Raw genomic sequence first — 15,944 nt, 5'->3', positions numbered from 1 at the left:
TTCAACTTGTACCCACATACATTGGCGTGTTGGAGGCAGGGGTGCAGGGATGGATCTCAGCTCCCTATTTCTCCCTGCAGCCTGAATGCAAGTCAGAAATAGATGTACTACCAATGGGGGTGCTCCTATAAGGCTGGCTGTCCTGCCCCCATCTCACACAGGACCCAGGCTCCTGAAAGCTGAGCACAAAGCCTGGACCAGAATGCTGGGGACTGGATCTAGGCAAGTCCGAGGAGGTGGCACTGTCTATGCGTCTCATTTGTCCTTCTAAAGATAGGAAGGATGGAGCTGATGCACGTGATGCTCCCACTTCCCCTCCCACTGCAGCAGTCCTGGCTTTTTCTGAAGACTACAGACTGCCCTGAGACTCAGAGCGCACCCCAGGGTCAGTGGACCCACTGAGGAGAAGTGGCAGGCAGGGCAGGCAGGGCTGGGGGTGGAAGGGAATCACCTTCCAGGCCTGGGGGACATCAGAAAGCTGAGGGAAGCTGGAAACTGAGGTTCCTCTGGCCAGCTCTGGATCCTGGACAAACAAGAATAGTGACAAATGGTGATAGGCAGATGACAGTGGGCAACTCAAATGACCCGTTTAAATCGTCAGAACCCTCGGCAACAGAGGGGACCAGATCTTATCCCTTATGTTCCATGGCTCTAGAACCAAGGGTGGTCCGAAGTCACCTCTGTCGCAGGCACACATAAACATACACGCACACACACACAGAGGCACACATTCATCAAGACTCTCACAAGACACAGATGCAGGCTTCTCCGCACTCCAGACGCACATCTTTATATCTTCTACACAAGCGCGCCAGGCCCCCACAGCCATTGTAAAAGGCAGGGAGAATGGATGTTGTTCTTAGGCATTCTCACAGTTCTTCCTTGTGTACAGATCTCATCTAGAGAAATTGTTCCAAACTAGTCCTCTGCCTTGGTGGTAGAGACCAAAAACCTTCTGCAGGGCTTCTCTTGCAGTAAGGACCCCAGGAATGGCCCAGCCTTCCTGCATTCCTTGGTCCCATCTCTTAAGACTGACTACAACCCTCTCCAATGGGTTCAAGACCGGCACTTTGGAGTGGGATCTGTACCAAAAAAGGACAGGATTCTCTAGGTAAATTAAAAAAAAACAAAACAAAACACAAAACCTCAAACAGGCTGTTCAAGAAGAGGGGAGACTGGGACTCTAATTGCTCAGGCTGTTTATTCTAAACAGCCAGATCTCTTCGCTGTGGCTGTGTAAACTTAGCTTGGACTTAAGTGGGGTTCTCCAGGGTGAGAGATGCCTGGGAGGTCAGGTTGGCCCCTGGCCCTGGGAGCCTCAGGAAAGACACCTGCTGATTTCCTTTATAGTTCTCCTCACAGTCCACAGCCAAGTGCAGATTTCTGCATGCCCTTATTTGTTGGCTTTTTCTTTCCCTCTCTCTCTCCCAGGATTGGAAGTTAAAAGAGTCCCTGGAATTCTCAGATGGATCCAACCCCTAGGAGGGATTCAGAACAAATCTTGTCCTGGTGGCTATAGGGCTGCCAATGCCACACAAATCGCTGGGAGCAAGGCATGCTCCTTCCCCTGCCTCCCCCAAACGCCTGGAGAGCCTCCTCCTCTTAGTGAGGACCATCCTCACCTCTTCACTCCCCAGGGTTCTCTCAGGCCCCTTTACCTACAAGTGCTCCTTCACCTACCCCGGCTTCACCCTACCTGGCCAAAGCCGGTTTCCCTGCGGTCCAACGCTTTAGGATCCCGGGGGGGGGGGGGGGGGGGGGGGGCACAGAAATGCAGAACTGACACGAAGGGCGGACGCCTTTGTTTCTTCTTTATTTGCGGATATAATTATGTACCGCACTCTAAATTAGAGATAGATTTTTTTTTCTGATATACATTTCATCTTATTCACCACGAGCACACCACACGCACAGTAGAACAGTTCCACAACCTGATAAATTGCACAAGATGAGTTTGGATTCCTGAAAACCGGCAGGCAGGTCAGCCCTGCCTCGGCTTCTCCCCTCCCCGCTTCGCCGCAGGAAATCGCCCACCCGAATCGGATTTCCCGGCCAGCCTTTCCCTCCGCGGGGTTGAAATGTCTCTGGAATGGGAAGCACTCTTGCTTGGAAATGGCTGGGGCTGCAGATTCCGAGCACTGGATGGCTGTGAAATGTCCCCCCAAGGTCAAGTTTCTGCGCCTGCGAGCTGCGCCCCCTCTCCCTCCCTTCCCACCCGCTTCAGCGACAGGGGCCGAAGAGTCGGGGTCCCTCCGGGAAGGACAGAAAGCCCGGCCCGTAAATTCGTCCCCGCCTCCCCAGAAACTAGGGTGTTGTGGTAAAGAAAGGACAACAGAAACGCAGACGCGATGGATTGTGGATTCCTATCCCCTCCCACCCCCCATCCCCAATAATCAGAAACTAGGAACCAGAGATGTTTGAAGCTTGGCTTCCCAAGCGCGGCGGCAGGGCGCACAGGGCTGGTGGGGGTGGGGGGGACGGTGGGAAGGGCGCGGGGGAGCGGGAGCCCCGCGCCCTAGTCCTCCGCGTTGGTTCGGTAGGCCTCGATGAGGCCCTCCAGCGAGTGCACGAAGCCGGACACGCTGCAGATGCCACCGATGACGAAGATGGCGACATCGAAGAAGACTTGGTGCCACAGCAGCTTGCGCCAGAGCAGGCGCAGGTGGAAGAGACTGGGCAGCAGGAAGCAGAGCCCGGCGCCCGTGAGACTGCCGGTGAGGCCCATGAGCAGCGCGAAGTGCGGCACGTAGATGGCCATGAGCAGCGTGAAGACCACGAGCGCGCAGCGCAGCGTCAGCCCCCACGACTTGAGGCGCCCGTCGCCGCCGTAGCAAGCGGGGAAGAAGGCGCGGCTGCCTTCCTGGAAGAGCGACTTCTCCAGCACCTCGACCGCGGCGAAGAAGGGCAGCGGGTAGGACAACAGCGCTTTGGCCACCAGGAAGATGTTGACCACGGCACGGATGGACCCGGGCAGGTTATCCGTGATGACCTCCTTGGTCTCGTCGGCCCAGGTGAGGTAGGCGACCAGCGCGAAGAGGCCTTTGAGCACGCAGGCGGCGATGTGCGTCCAGTTCATCATGCAGTGGAACTCGCTGGGCTGCTGCATGTTGCCCTCCAGCGAAGGCAGGAAGATCTGCGACGTGTAGCTGAACACGATGATGCCAATGGAGATGGGGAACTTCTTGACGTCGATGTAGAACTTGACCTTCTCCCAGGCCCAGTCGCGTGCCCGCGAGAGGCAGTAGGCGATGACCAGGATGTTGATGACGAAGTGGGCCAAAGTGCACAGCAGGCTAAACTTGGACACCGCCTTGAGGTTCTTAAGGAAGGCGCAGGGCAGCAGCACGGCGGTGGCGATGATGGACCAGGACTTCTGCGACACGGGCAGCCCCGGGAAGCTGTTGTACATGAGGTTGCCGCTGACAACCACGTACAGGATGCAAGTCATCACCAGCTCGATTATCTGCGCTACGTTCACCACGCGGCCTCCCAGCGTGGGGAAGCGCGGGGCGCAGCACGCGTTGGCTATGGCTACGTAGGAGTCCCGCACCCGCACCACCTCGCCGTCCTCGTTCTCCTCGTACAAGCACGCGATGAGGATCTTGCCGGTGTAGCAGCACACCACGGCGGCGAAGATGATGAGGAACAACCCCAGGTAGCCGCCGTGCAGGATGGCGTAGGGCAGGCCCAGCACGAACATGCCCTGCGGAGCGGAAAGGCAACCAGACCCGGGAGCTCAGCGGCGCAGCCCCGCTCCAGGGGACCTGGGGGCGTGGCTTAAGGCAGTAGCCGCAAGGGGGAGCTAAGCGGAGTGAGAACCCGGCGTAAACCACCCGGAGGTTTAGAGGTTAGAGTAGGCTGGATTGGGGGTGCACCGCGGCCTAATGAGGGAAGCCGGGGCGTCGAGTCAGAGATGGAGTGCGAGGTGTTCGAGGCCGGACCTGAGAGGGGAAAGTGCGCTCAAGGCTGGGAGGTGCGGAGGAGGCTGAGTGTGGGAGGGTCAACACACCAGGAGGGAATGCTTTATAAGATAATTTGTTAGAGATAAGGGGATGGAGAGGTCGTGGCTAGAGATGGGCGCTGAGGAAGGTAGAGAGCTGGGCCCAAGTCATTGGGAAGAGAGGGCGCGGGATTTAAGGTGGGGCTGGAATGGGATCCAGGGAAGCTCATAAGAGCCTATGGCCAACTGGGGAAGAACATGAAAGCGGCAGGGAGAGAAAAGAGCTAGGGTAGGGAGGAAGAGAGGCTGAGGGTGCGAGAACGCGAAGCAGAAGGAGGCAAGGAGGCGGGAATGTGAGGATGCTCGAAAGGGCTTGGGGGGGGGGGGCAGGGATGAGGCCAGAGGCGCCGGGAGTCCTAGGGCTAGCCCCGAGTAGGGTAGCAGAGGCTGAGGCCTGGGGAAGGGGCCGTGAGTGGTAGAGGCTAGCAGGATAAGGGGCCTCCGGGGGAAAGCGCGAGCCTGTGAGAGTCTAAATCGAGCAAGCGTCAAGCTGTGGACAGAGGCGGGCGGACTACGGAAGGAGGGTTTGGAATCTACAAAGCGAAGAAAAGCTAACGAAATCTAGGGTTCCCGCCGTCTCCAAGCCTCCAGGTCCGCTCCCTGGCCTCCCTCGGGGCCTCCGGAACGGGGCCTTCAAAGATGCCCCTGGCGCAGGCGCGGGGGGGCCAGGAGGCGGTCGCGGTCCCCTGCCCCGTGGTTCCGCTCGGCCGTCTCGCAGGGCCCGGGAGCAGGAGGCGCCTGGGGTCGGACCACTTAGTGCGCAGGGACCTGCGCAGCCTGGTTCCCCAAAGCACCCACGCAGCGGCCTTCTGCTCCCGAGAGATCCACGTTGTGCGCCCCAACGACCGTGAGCTCCGGGGACGCCAGGGGGACCAAGCCACAGGGCCCGGGGGATCCTTGGGTTGAGGCCTCCTCCTCCCCTCCAGCTGCGGCCTGCCTCCCTTTGCCAGCTCCTGGGGTCGTTAGGCAGACTCCAAACCCGCTCCCAGCGGAGTCCGGCGCCGCCTGGTGGGGAGTGGGTCCTTGCGGGTAGGGTGAAGGGGTGGCAGGCCTGGAGACCAGAGGTTGTTAAGAGCATCCAGAGGCGACTTCTCCAGGGTGACCCGCAGAGAAGCTGGTCACCTCTTTGCGGCTTAGCCGGGATTTCGGGTGAAAGGGGTGAGTCTGTGTGCTGCAAGCGCGGAGCTACCACAGACCAATTGTGCTTGTGCGGGTATAAAATTATGTGCTTACTTTTGTGTACACCTGTATGTCCCCAATAGGGCTGCACCTGAGAAGGTGGGCTGGATCCTATTTGCATGAATCTGTGCTTGTATGCATGTGTATGGTCAAACAGGTTCGTGCGCGTGTTTGGTATGCACGGGTATGTGCTTGTGTGGGGGCGTATGAAGGTGCGTTTGAGGATAATCTTGTGGTCTATATATAGCTGCATGTCGTGTGCACCTGTGCCCAGCGTTTGTTCTTGTGGGAAAGGGGTATATGACCAAGTGAGTCTGTGCCTGTGTCGGGGGAGGAGAGTCCCAGCTCAGCAGTTTCCCTCTCTCTTTCCGTCTGAAAATGCAGCTGTGAATCCATTCCGGAGTCCCCCGAGACACGGTTCCCTCCAATCCTGATTTTCTTTCTTCCTCACCCCTCTCCTCTCCCCTCTTCCTGTTTCCCTCCCGTCTGCAGGGTCTGAGGGCAAGTGCCTCTCAAACCAAACCCCAGCCTAGCAGTCCTGCGGCTGGAGCCGCAGGAGGGAGTGAGGGTCAGGGCGGGAGACATCGATTTGTAGGGTTGTAGATACCCGCCCCCCCCCCAAAGGCTGGGAGGGATGGGGGGTAGGCGAGATCCTGGGTGCGGAGGGGGTCTCTCGGCGGAGATCGAGATCGCCCGGGGGGACTCGGCTGAGGGTAGAGCCTGGTGCTCCAGAAAGGGAGGAGGTGGAGGGTGGGGGCCGGCAGAGCAGGGAATCCCGCGCTCACCTGGATAGCGTTGGTCACGTTCCAGCCCGCCTCCCACGCCGTGATCTTGGGTTTGTCGTGGCCCCCAAATTCGCCACCAGCCCCCATAGCCTGGTCTTTGGAGCCCGAGGGCGGCAGGGGCGCGCCTCCGCCGCGCTGGTAATGGATGTCTCCCTCGACGGGCGGTTCGGCGCCCTCGTCGCCGCAGGGCTCACCCTCGGTTTTTAGGATGTCCATCTGCAGGCCCTGACGGTGCTCAAAGTCGAGGTCGTCGCAGTGAGCAAAACCCACCGCTTCCTCGTCGGTGGCCGCCTGGAAACCCATCCTGGCGAACATGCCGCTCACCTTGGCCTGGGACTTGTTGGACACAGTTGTGGCCACATTGGACAGCTTGCTGCGGAGAAGGGTGGCCATGGCGGCGGCGAGGTCCGCGGAAAGGACACAAGGGGCTGGGGACGCGGGGGACGCGCGGCAAGGCGGCGAAGGCCAGGGGGGCGCGAGGCCGCTATCTTCGCTCGCTTTCCCCGCGGCGCCCCGAGGCGCCCTGGCTCATGACCCTCTCGGCTGGCGTTTGAGGCTCGCTCGGAGCCCACCCTGCGGGCGGGCAGCGGGGCTGGCGGAGCGGCGGCGGCGGGTGCACTGCGGAGCTGCCGCGGGGCGCGCGCTGGGCTGCGGAGGGCGGCGGCGGCGGCGGCGTCAGAGCCGCTACGCGAGGCTGGCGCGGCGCCCCCACCCGCGCGCGGCCCAATGCGCTCCCGCCCCTCGGAATCAGGCGGAGGGCGGGCTTTGGGGAAGGGGGAACACCCGGAGGCGGGGGGTGGGGGGGGGGAGGGCGACGAGAAGAGACAAGGGGCTCGGAGGGACTCCTGAGAATTGAGATGGGGGCCGGGAAGGGCGGCCGCGGGGTGGGTGGCACCGAGTGGGAGCGCACACGGGGAAGGGGCTCAGAGGGCACGGTGGGGGCCGGAGTGCTGCATTTCTGGGGGAGGTGCTAAGCTCGGATCCTAGCCCTTCCCACCTCGCCACCGCAGGGAGGGAGGGGGCCGAAGCGTGCTGATTCTCGCGGTCCCGCGGCCGCGACTACCCCCTCCAGAGCCCGAGAGCCGTTCGGCCCCAGAGCCTCTGGCCAAGGACTGGTCTAGACGTCCAGAAAGGCAGCGACAAGTCACCTGTCTCCGGCGGCGCGGGCCGTCTGGGCGTCGATCCGTACCCGTTACGCACACTGAGACCTGTCCGCAAGCCCCCCTCGAGGGCAGAAGTGTCCGTCCTGGGCCGCTCTCAAGGATGCTCAGCCTGGCCTCGGTCGCCGGGCAGCTTCAGCCCGTCCAGGGCCGCTGCGCTGGAAGCGATTCTGCGGCTCGCTCGCCACCGACCGCTCTCAAAATGTGAGCAGAATGGAGGCGAAAGGTTGGCCTTTCACTTTCTTTGCGTTTGGGAGCGTGGAAGGAGGCAGGACTTCTTGAGGGCCTCTCTGGACAGCCTCGTGGCGGGTCTGCGTATGTCCACGCCGCGGAGGGGCGCAGCCGGTGTCGCGCGGCGAGGAAAGCAGGGCTCGCGGCGGGCCCGGGGCGCGCAGGTGCGCGGGGCGCTCGCCGCGGTGCTGAAACCCTGGACCGGTGCCGTTGAGCGCGGTGCGTGTGTGCGCGCACGGGTAAGAGAGCGACCCGCAGACAAAGACCGATACTGCATCAGATACAGCTACGGGCCGAATCTGAGCGGACTCCGAGGGTGAGAGCTGGTAACCGTGTTTATTCTGTAGATGTGTGGTTTCGTGCGCATTTGAGTCTCTGCGTGCGCAGAGCTTGTGTGTTGGATTGTGTGGTTAAGTGTTCCCGAATGGGTTGCCTGCGGTTTTGCCTGTGTGAGCCCTTTTGTGGTTGTGTCTCCCTGAGGGTCCACCGCTCGGTTTGGGTCCCTGCCTGTGTTTCCATCTGGGCTCCCGCAGGGATTCTTCTTGAGCCTGAGCTGTAAACAGCGGCTTTGCAACCCGGCCTAGGTGGAGGACTGGCGGCTGTGACTGGGGTGGGGGTAGGGGTAGGGAGAAACTGAAGCAAAGGGGAAAAAAAAGGGATCCCCTATTTCCCCCCCTCTCGATGCTCTGTCTCTCTGAGAACCCCAGTCTCCCCCTCCCCTGTAGTATTTCTAGATTAGCTCACGCCAGCGCACAAGTAGGGCGGCCTGAGGGCTTTGACCAGCGAGTTGGAGCTGCCAGGACGAGATAGGCTTCCCCCTACTCCCTCTCCCTCACTGTCAGCACCTCACAGTCTTCCAAAGCAGCTCCTCTAGAGTTAGGGAACCTCCACCACATTGGACAGAGATGCTCTTGATCCCACCCCAGGCACCCCCCCCTTAAATTGCCCCAAGAGCCTGCTTTCCAGAAACCAAGACAGAACCACCCCTCCATAACCTGAAGAATCAGTCTCCCTGCACCAGCTGTTGTGACAAGAAAACCTTTCCATAGAGCCAGACCCCAAACACAGACCCTCCAAGTCATGCTTTGACTCAACAGACAGAACAGAAATTCTTCCTCCTCAAACATAGACCGTCTCCTCCAAAGAGACTTGAAGTAGAACTCATCTCCCATTGCAGAGATTTGCCCTATGCAGAGACCCTCCTCTACCCCCATCCCCTAAGGCTGGGGAAGAGAGATCCTTTTCCTACAGACTACTACAGACAAAGATCTTTACCTCCTAATCCTCAGCTGCCACCTTTTCTGTTCGAGGTGAAATTCTTTAGTTCCACACAAGGTGATGTGGGCAGAGACTAGGGGTCCCTAGTGCCTGCCTCTACCCCATACACATCCAGACCTGAAGATGGCCATTGATGCCTTCTTTGATAAGTGAAGTAATGACATATATGTATCAGTTGATCATTGCTGATTTATGTGTAGATTTTACGAGGGTCCAAAATGCTTACCCTCTCTTTTTCCCTTACGATGTCCACTGCTATAAGACCCAAGGGGAGCTGTGCAGTTCTTTCATTAGTGAAAAATAGGGTCATTCATTCATTTATTCATTCAGCAAACCTTCTCACTGCCCTACTACGCATGTGTCTGTCTTCCCACTGTTGTGGAAGCCACCAAGACATGTGAACATGGTCTCTGCCTAGGCTCCCCACCACAATTCTTGGGTTTGTGAAGACATCAGAGGGCATTCAGTCTAATCATCCTTTCTGCGATGCTTAAAACATCCTTAAAGCACTGCTTCTTTTACAGATAAGCACACCCAGGTGTGGCAGTGAAGTGTCCTGCTCAAGGTCACCCAGAGTCTAGAGTAGAGCCAGGCTAGGCCCCAGGAATCCTGATGCTCCTCTGATACCTTTCCTTCCATGACCTTGTCTGTCCTTCCATTTCCTCTTCCTGGTTGTTTGGTATTTGTCCACCACACCATCAAGAGACGAAATTCGAAGCAGACATCCATCTCTCTGGCAGTTAGATGCCAGCAGTTGGAGGAGGAAAGCCTTGTATCCCTCTTTTCTGGCTAATTGGGATAAATGTCTCTTCTCTGGCCAGGGTGGCAAGCTCCCAAGCAGCCCCTCCCTTGTTGGAAAATTCTGCTCCCTTGTACTAAAAATTCTGCTCTTAGTGTACTAGCTGTGTGACGTTGGACTACTTACTTAACTTCTCTTAGCTTCTACTTCCTCATCACTAAAATATGAAAATAATAATAACAACCTCATTTGGTTTTTGAAGGGATTCAGTGAGTCTTGTATATAAAATGCCTAGCAATGAATGCTCAGTGGCCAGTTCATGATAGCAATTATTCTATCCTTGGTGTCATATCAAATGGCCATATCTCGTTGTTCAGGGAAAAGTGAGTGTACAAGAAAAATCCTGTGATGGGTGTGAAAGTCAGGGTAAGTTGGCATGTGCACTTTTCTGTCTTTGCTTCACCTCTCTGTCCTCACCCCTTCCAGGGAAAGGAATGGACATCAGGTGTTGGGCAGAGGGAAGGGAACCTGGCAGGCAGCCCCAGGAGGCAAAGAGGACAACCTGCCTAGCTGGTAATGAGCTAGGCGTGCTCTAGTGAAGCCATCAGCCTCTAGATTCTCCTGACAGCTCCTCTAGGGGCACCCTCTCGAGAGGAATTTGCAGCATCGAAGCCCCCTGCCTTGAAACACAACGCACACATATACACATACACTCGCATAACAGAGAATGACAAGGCAACTGACAGATGGACAAAGAAATGGATTCAAGCACATTGGCAGATTTACACTGGGCAGCGCATACAGGTCAAAGACAGGGCAGCGCATGGACACACAGAAGATTTGACCCAAGACTGCCTGCCACACAAAGAAACCAGGACAGACACCCCTCGATCAATGCCCATAGGTACCACCACCCAGATAACAGCCTTGGATACATGGCAGCACGGGACAGGCATATACATAGGATCACACATCCAGATTCATGCTGAGACCCATATTCAGGCACCCCCAGTGCAAGAATATCTCTATAGGATTACTAAAGGAGAAAAGAGGGGAGAACAAAGAGAGGAAAGGGGTGGAAGAGACATAAAAAGGAACATGCCAGAAGAGGGAAGTGGGAGACAGAGGAGGACATGCCTGGCAGAAGCACCAACTAGCAGGGCACAAAAGAGACAGAGATGCTACATACAGCCTTCCTCTTGACCCATGCCAGGGACCCAGTCCTGTGACTAAGAAAATGGGAGCTGGGAGGGAGTGTGGGGAGGGAGCACACCCTGGGAGTGGGGGTGCGGCTCTCCTCTCAGGGCCATACAAGGTCCCACAGTCTTGAGGGGCGTGGGGGATCCCAGGACTCCTGCCAAGCCCCAGGAGGTGAGGACAGTGTTCTGGATCAACCCTGCAACGTGGGCCCAAGTGGAATGCACAGCGCTCTCACAACATGAGATCCGTCTCTGTTTTGTTTTTGTTTTTTTTTTTCCCATCTCTGTTTTTGAAGCTTTCAGTACCCAAGGGGTTAAACGCCTGGCAAAGGGAGATGGAAGCCACTTTTGGGGGGGGGATAAATAGGGTTAAATAGAACTGGGCTTATCTCCCAGAGCAGGCAGTAACATGGGGGATGGGGCAGGGAGCCCTTGAATTAATGGCCTGGAAAGCCAACATCATGAGCATCATTTCGGGGCTGAATGATCACAGACAGACACCCCCTCCTTCTTTTTCCAGAGCAAGTTCTGTCGTGAGCCTTTTCCTGCTGAGGGGACAGGTGCTGGATCTATAAATCATCCTTCCTCCCTCAAGCTGGGGCATTGGTTTTCCTACAGCTGGAGAAAGCCATGCCTACCTTGCCCAAAACCAGAACTCAATTTCCTGATGCTGTATCTGTGGGCAGAAGGGAGGCAGGGGGCAGCAGGGCTGAGGGTTCCAAGCGGGCAGCCCATGCTTGAAACAAAGACCTGATTCTGGGGGTAGCCCTGGTGGCGCAGCGGTTCAGCGCCGCGTGCAGCCCGGGGTGTGATCCTGGAGACCCGGGATCGAGTCCCACATCAGGCTTCCTGCATGGAGCCTGCTTCTCCCTCTGCCTGTGTCTCTGCCTCTCTCTCGCTCTCTCTGAATGAATAAGTAAATAAATCTTAAAAAAAAAAAAAGACCTGATTCTTCCCCTCTTTAGTGTGACAAATCAGGTGGGACCATGGAGGGTGTAAGTGCTGCCTCCAATAGCTCTGGGTAAAACATATTAAAATAATTCATGACAAAATATTAGTGGTTTTCCTTGTTAAATTAGCATCCCATCTCTGAAGGCATGCTGGGATGATGTTCAGGGGAGTTCTGTCTCAGAGCAAGGGAGGCTGGATTTCCAAACCTTCTGGGTTTCTAGACTCAAGCTTTCTGTGCGGATGGCTCTAAGGAAAAACCAGGGAACAGGGGAAGTGGGGACCCAGGCCTGGCCCTCGGCAGCCTTGGAAACCAGAAAAAGCTGCCTGTAAAGGAGGACCACCTGGACCAGACTTGGTGGGTTAGAGCAATGGTTTCTGCCCCTTTCTGAGAACATAGCCTCCTGTTATGGTGGGAGGTGGGGAGCACAGTGACATGACTCCCCGAGGGGTTCCCAGCACACATTAGACACTCAATAAACATTTGTGGGGTTTAATTAAATCCATGTCACAAAACCGTTTGCCCTTGTGAACTTTTAATTGGCTGAGGAAACACACATACACAGTGGCCAAAATCCAGCTCTGAATTTTAGGATCTGTAGCCCCTCTAAACAGATTCATTTTTCACACCCACATCACCTTCTGCAGGGTTGAAAGTTAGTCAAACGTGATGTGGGAAACCAAGACAGAGGAAAATTATTAAATTTCCTTACTACCTATACAGCCTATTGACAAGTCCTTGAAACAGAGTGACATTCCTCTAGGGACTCAACTGTCTTGATGTTAGTACTTTGCTAAGGGCAAAAGGCAATGTTAGCCTGACCCCCAGGATCCTGTAAGTCTATTTTAACATATAAAAATTCCTTTAGAAATTTCCTTTATCTCTAAACTGCCCGAATACATGTTGACAATCATCCCCAAGCACACGGCTTGGAGAGTGAACCCATATACATCTGAAGGGTCTCACGACTCAGGTTTTATTAGATGATAATAAATGACTTTTTCCCAACAATGGCTAGCCCCCTCAAGGTCCTGGTAACCTTGTTTCCAAAATTCCTTAGAGACTTACCCTATCCCTGACCTCCTCCCAACTTGAAAGTATATAATGGGCCACTCCTCATGACCCCAATGCAGCTCTTTCTGCCCACAGGTCCTGTCCCTGTGCTTTAATAACACCACCTTTTTGTACCAAAGACGTCTCAAGAATTCCTTCTTGAACCCTAATGTCTTTTCCTACATACGGACATGTGCAAGATGTGATCTTTGTTCAGAACGTGCTTGGGGTGCACACTCAGATTCAGGGACTCCTTTCGAGAGCGCTCAGTGATCCTAGGAATCTGTGGATCACTGGTTATAGCAACTGGGAGAGACAGCTGTGGGGGAGGTTCTGACTCTGGTGAGCTCTGCATTGAGGACCCTGGGCTCCAGGAGTGCAAAGGGGCTGGGGAGATGGGGGTGTCTGACCTCCTGGACCCTCAAACCTTGCTTGCTGTCTCTGCCATGTGAGGACACAGTGACAAGGTGGCCATCTGCAGACGAGGAAGAGTCCTCCCCAGAAACCCACCCTGCCAGACCTTGATCTGGGATTTCCAGCTTCCTGAACTGTGAGACGGTGAACATTTGTTGGGTAAGAGAGCAAGTTTGTGGCATTTGGTCAGATAGCTAAGACACTGAGTCACTCTGTCAGCCCCTGACCAGCACTAGCTTAGTGGGCAAAGATTTTTCTAGGTCACAAACCCTTTGGACGTCTGATGAGGTTGAAGGTCCTCTTTCCAGACGCATACACATGTCACACAGGATTCCAAAGCCTCTATAGCCTGCCCATGATGACTTCATGGCCTCCAGCTTAAGAAGCCAATCTGTAAGTTTCTTTCTCTTCCAGTTTCCCTGAGAGCTGGAGTCAGCCGAGGTGTCAATGTTACTATTTAGCAAGTGTTTATGCTATGCAAGTTCTTTCATGATTCCCTTAGAGCATCCCTGTGAGCTTGGATTGGTTTCGTGTCCATTTACAAGATGAGGACACCGGAGTACAGAGAGGTTAAGTAACTTGCCCAAAGTCTCACAGCTAGGTTGTAGTGGATCCAGGATTCAGAGCTATCCTTGTAAGTTCAGTACTCTAGGTGAGTCCTCCTAGTAGGACCTGGACCCTGGGCTCCAGGGAGGGGCTGTAGTCTAGACTTGGCTCCCACTGGCCAGATGTCTCTCCATGCACTGACTAGTGTTTATGTCTACTCTGGCCACCCTCTTCTTCCTCCTGACTATACATGCAACTCCTCTGGGACAGGGAGATGGAGAGGCACAGAGCAGGTGCTCAGAAGAGCTTGTGGGTGTCACTAATGTCTGGATGCAGGCTGGCCTCAGAGGGCTGCACCCTGTGTCCTGGGCTTTCCAGCCTCAAGAGAACATGGTTCTTCCCCGCAGGATGGCTTAGCCCAGCACAGTTGATAAAGACTCCTTGGACATCGATTGTTTCCTAACCTGAGGTGTGTGAGCTCTCACTCAGAATTGGTTCATTCTGTGTTATATTATTATTTTTTTAAGATTTTACTTCTTTTTTAAAAAGATTTTTTTTTTTTATCGAGAGAGAGAGTGAAGACGAGCAGAAGGGGAGGGTCAGAGGGAGAGGGAGAAGCAGGGTCTCTGCTGAGCAGACAGCCAGACAGACACAGGGCTCAATTCCAGGACAGGGCTTGATCCCAGGACCCTGGAATCAACCTGAGCAGAAGGCAGATGCTCAACTGACTGAGCCACTCAGGCGGCCCTAAGATTTTACTTTTATTTCTTAAAATATTTTATTTATTTATTCATGAGAGACATAGAGAGAGGCAGAGATACAGACAGAGGGAGAAGCAGGATCCATACAAGGAGCCCAACGTGGGACCCAATCCTGGAACCCCAGGATCACGCCCTGGGCCAAAGGCAGACCCTCAACCACTGAGCCACCCACGCATCCCAAGATTGTACTTTTAAGTTATCTTTACACCCAACATGGAGCTTGAACTCAGAACCCTGAGATCAAGTGTCACACACTCTAGCCACTGAGCCAGCCAGGCGCTCCTATATTATTTTATATCTAAAAAATCTACCAGCCAAGGGCAGCCCGGGTGGCTCAGCGGTTTGGCTCTGCCTTCAGCCCAGGGCCTGATCCTGGAGACCCAGGATCGAGTCCCGTGTCAGCCTCCCTGTATGGAGCCTGCTTCTCCCTCTGCCTGTGTCACTGCCTCTCTCTCTCTCTCTCTCTGTGTGTGTGTGTGTGTGTGTGTGTGAGTGTGTGTCTCATGAATAAATGGATGAAATCTTTAAAAAAATAAAAAATAAAAATAAAAATGAAAATCTACCAGCCGACTCTAGGTCTTCTAGATGACCAAGCTGCTGTCATTGTCACAGGTCTCATGACAAAAGATCAGCGGGGGGCTAAATGCTGCTGCATAGAGAACCATACACATTGTGCAAGTGGCGATTTAATTTCAGCAGTGCATCATCTATCATATTAAATTAATTGTGTTGTTTTTAATCTTTTCATTTTTTAGCTTTCTTTGTATCCCATTGGCACATTGTCTTAGCTTTTCCTATTGTATAGAGCTAAAAGGATAAGGATTTCTACCTAGCTTTATGTTTATACATATTTCAGTATAATTGTAATAAAGATAATTCATCAATTGTTGGGAAGGGGCTGTGATTTGTTTTTCCCCTTTAAAAGTGGCTCATGTCTGACTCAAGTGTGAGAAGCATGCATTTAATTCATTCTGACCAAGTAGAAAATAAGCTTCACACATTGGTGCTCTACACACAGCCCCTGCCACCTGGACGGGTCCCCATCCTCAGTTTGGCTCCCCCACTGCTGCCTTCGAGGGGAAATATGACAGCGTAATGAACAGTTGTACGACGTGCTATAAAAAGGCAATTAAGGGAACTATTGGACTGGGACAAGCCAGCGTGACCTGGTTAATAGCTCTGAGCAGAGCTGGGCTGTGGGGAGGAGGGGCAGGAAGAGGGGGAGGAGGCTTGCTGTTCCACAGTCGGGCTGAGGCTGATCATCCACTGCGTGTGCTATGTACCCAGGGCACCGAGGCTGGCCTTATGACCAGTGGGTCCAGGGACAGCTTGAGGGGGATGTCCGTTCTGAGCTCAGCTCTGGAGTCCCCTCTGCTACTCCTGGTTGAGTGACCCTGGGGAGGCAGTTCAGGGTCTCTCAGCCTCAGTTTACCCATCTACTAAATAGAAATAAAAATTATTGTCCTAGAACTATGTCCTGGCAGTGGGAAGAAGGGGTGGTGCATTCACTGTTAAACTGGTCAATGCTCAGAAATGCACACACAGTCCAGAGGAAGATGTGGAAGAGGCTTTCACTTTGTTTTCAAGTAGGATCTTCCAATTTGACACAATCTGTGGCTGGGATATGTGTGTGTGTGTGTGTGTGTGTGT

General features: G+C 54.7%; 1 protein-coding gene across 1 annotated transcript; it reads right to left on the bottom strand.

The window, feature by feature from the left end:
• Positions 1-1,790: 1,790 nt before the first annotated feature.
• Positions 1,791-6,599, bottom strand: SLC32A1 (solute carrier family 32 member 1). Its single transcript, XM_038571374.1, has 2 exons — positions 5,965-6,599; positions 1,791-3,703 (listed from the first exon to the last, which is right to left on the bottom strand). Exons 1-2 carry the CDS (start codon positions 6,355-6,357, stop codon positions 2,516-2,518), a joined length of 1,581 nt encoding a protein of 526 aa, XP_038427302.1. The 5' UTR covers positions 6,358-6,599; the 3' UTR covers positions 1,791-2,515.
• Positions 6,600-15,944: the final 9,345 nt, after the last annotated feature.

This window comes from Canis lupus, chromosome 24 (genome assembly GCF_011100685.1).
Source record: "Canis lupus familiaris isolate Mischka breed German Shepherd chromosome 24, alternate assembly UU_Cfam_GSD_1.0, whole genome shotgun sequence".
Taxonomy (NCBI): domain Eukaryota; kingdom Metazoa; phylum Chordata; class Mammalia; order Carnivora; family Canidae; genus Canis; species Canis lupus.
The sequence above is the reverse complement of the archived record's forward strand: the minus strand, read 5'-3'. Positions and strand labels throughout refer to the sequence as shown.

Coding starts and splice junctions, on each gene's coding strand:
- SLC32A1 (XM_038571374.1), bottom strand. CDS start 6,357: ATGGCCACCCTTCTCCGCAGCAAGCTGTCCAATGTGGCCACAACTGTG. Junction 3,704..5,964: donor ACGTGACCAACGCTATCCAG/GTGAGCGCGGGA, acceptor TCCGCTCCGCAG/GGCATGTTCGTGCTGGGCCT.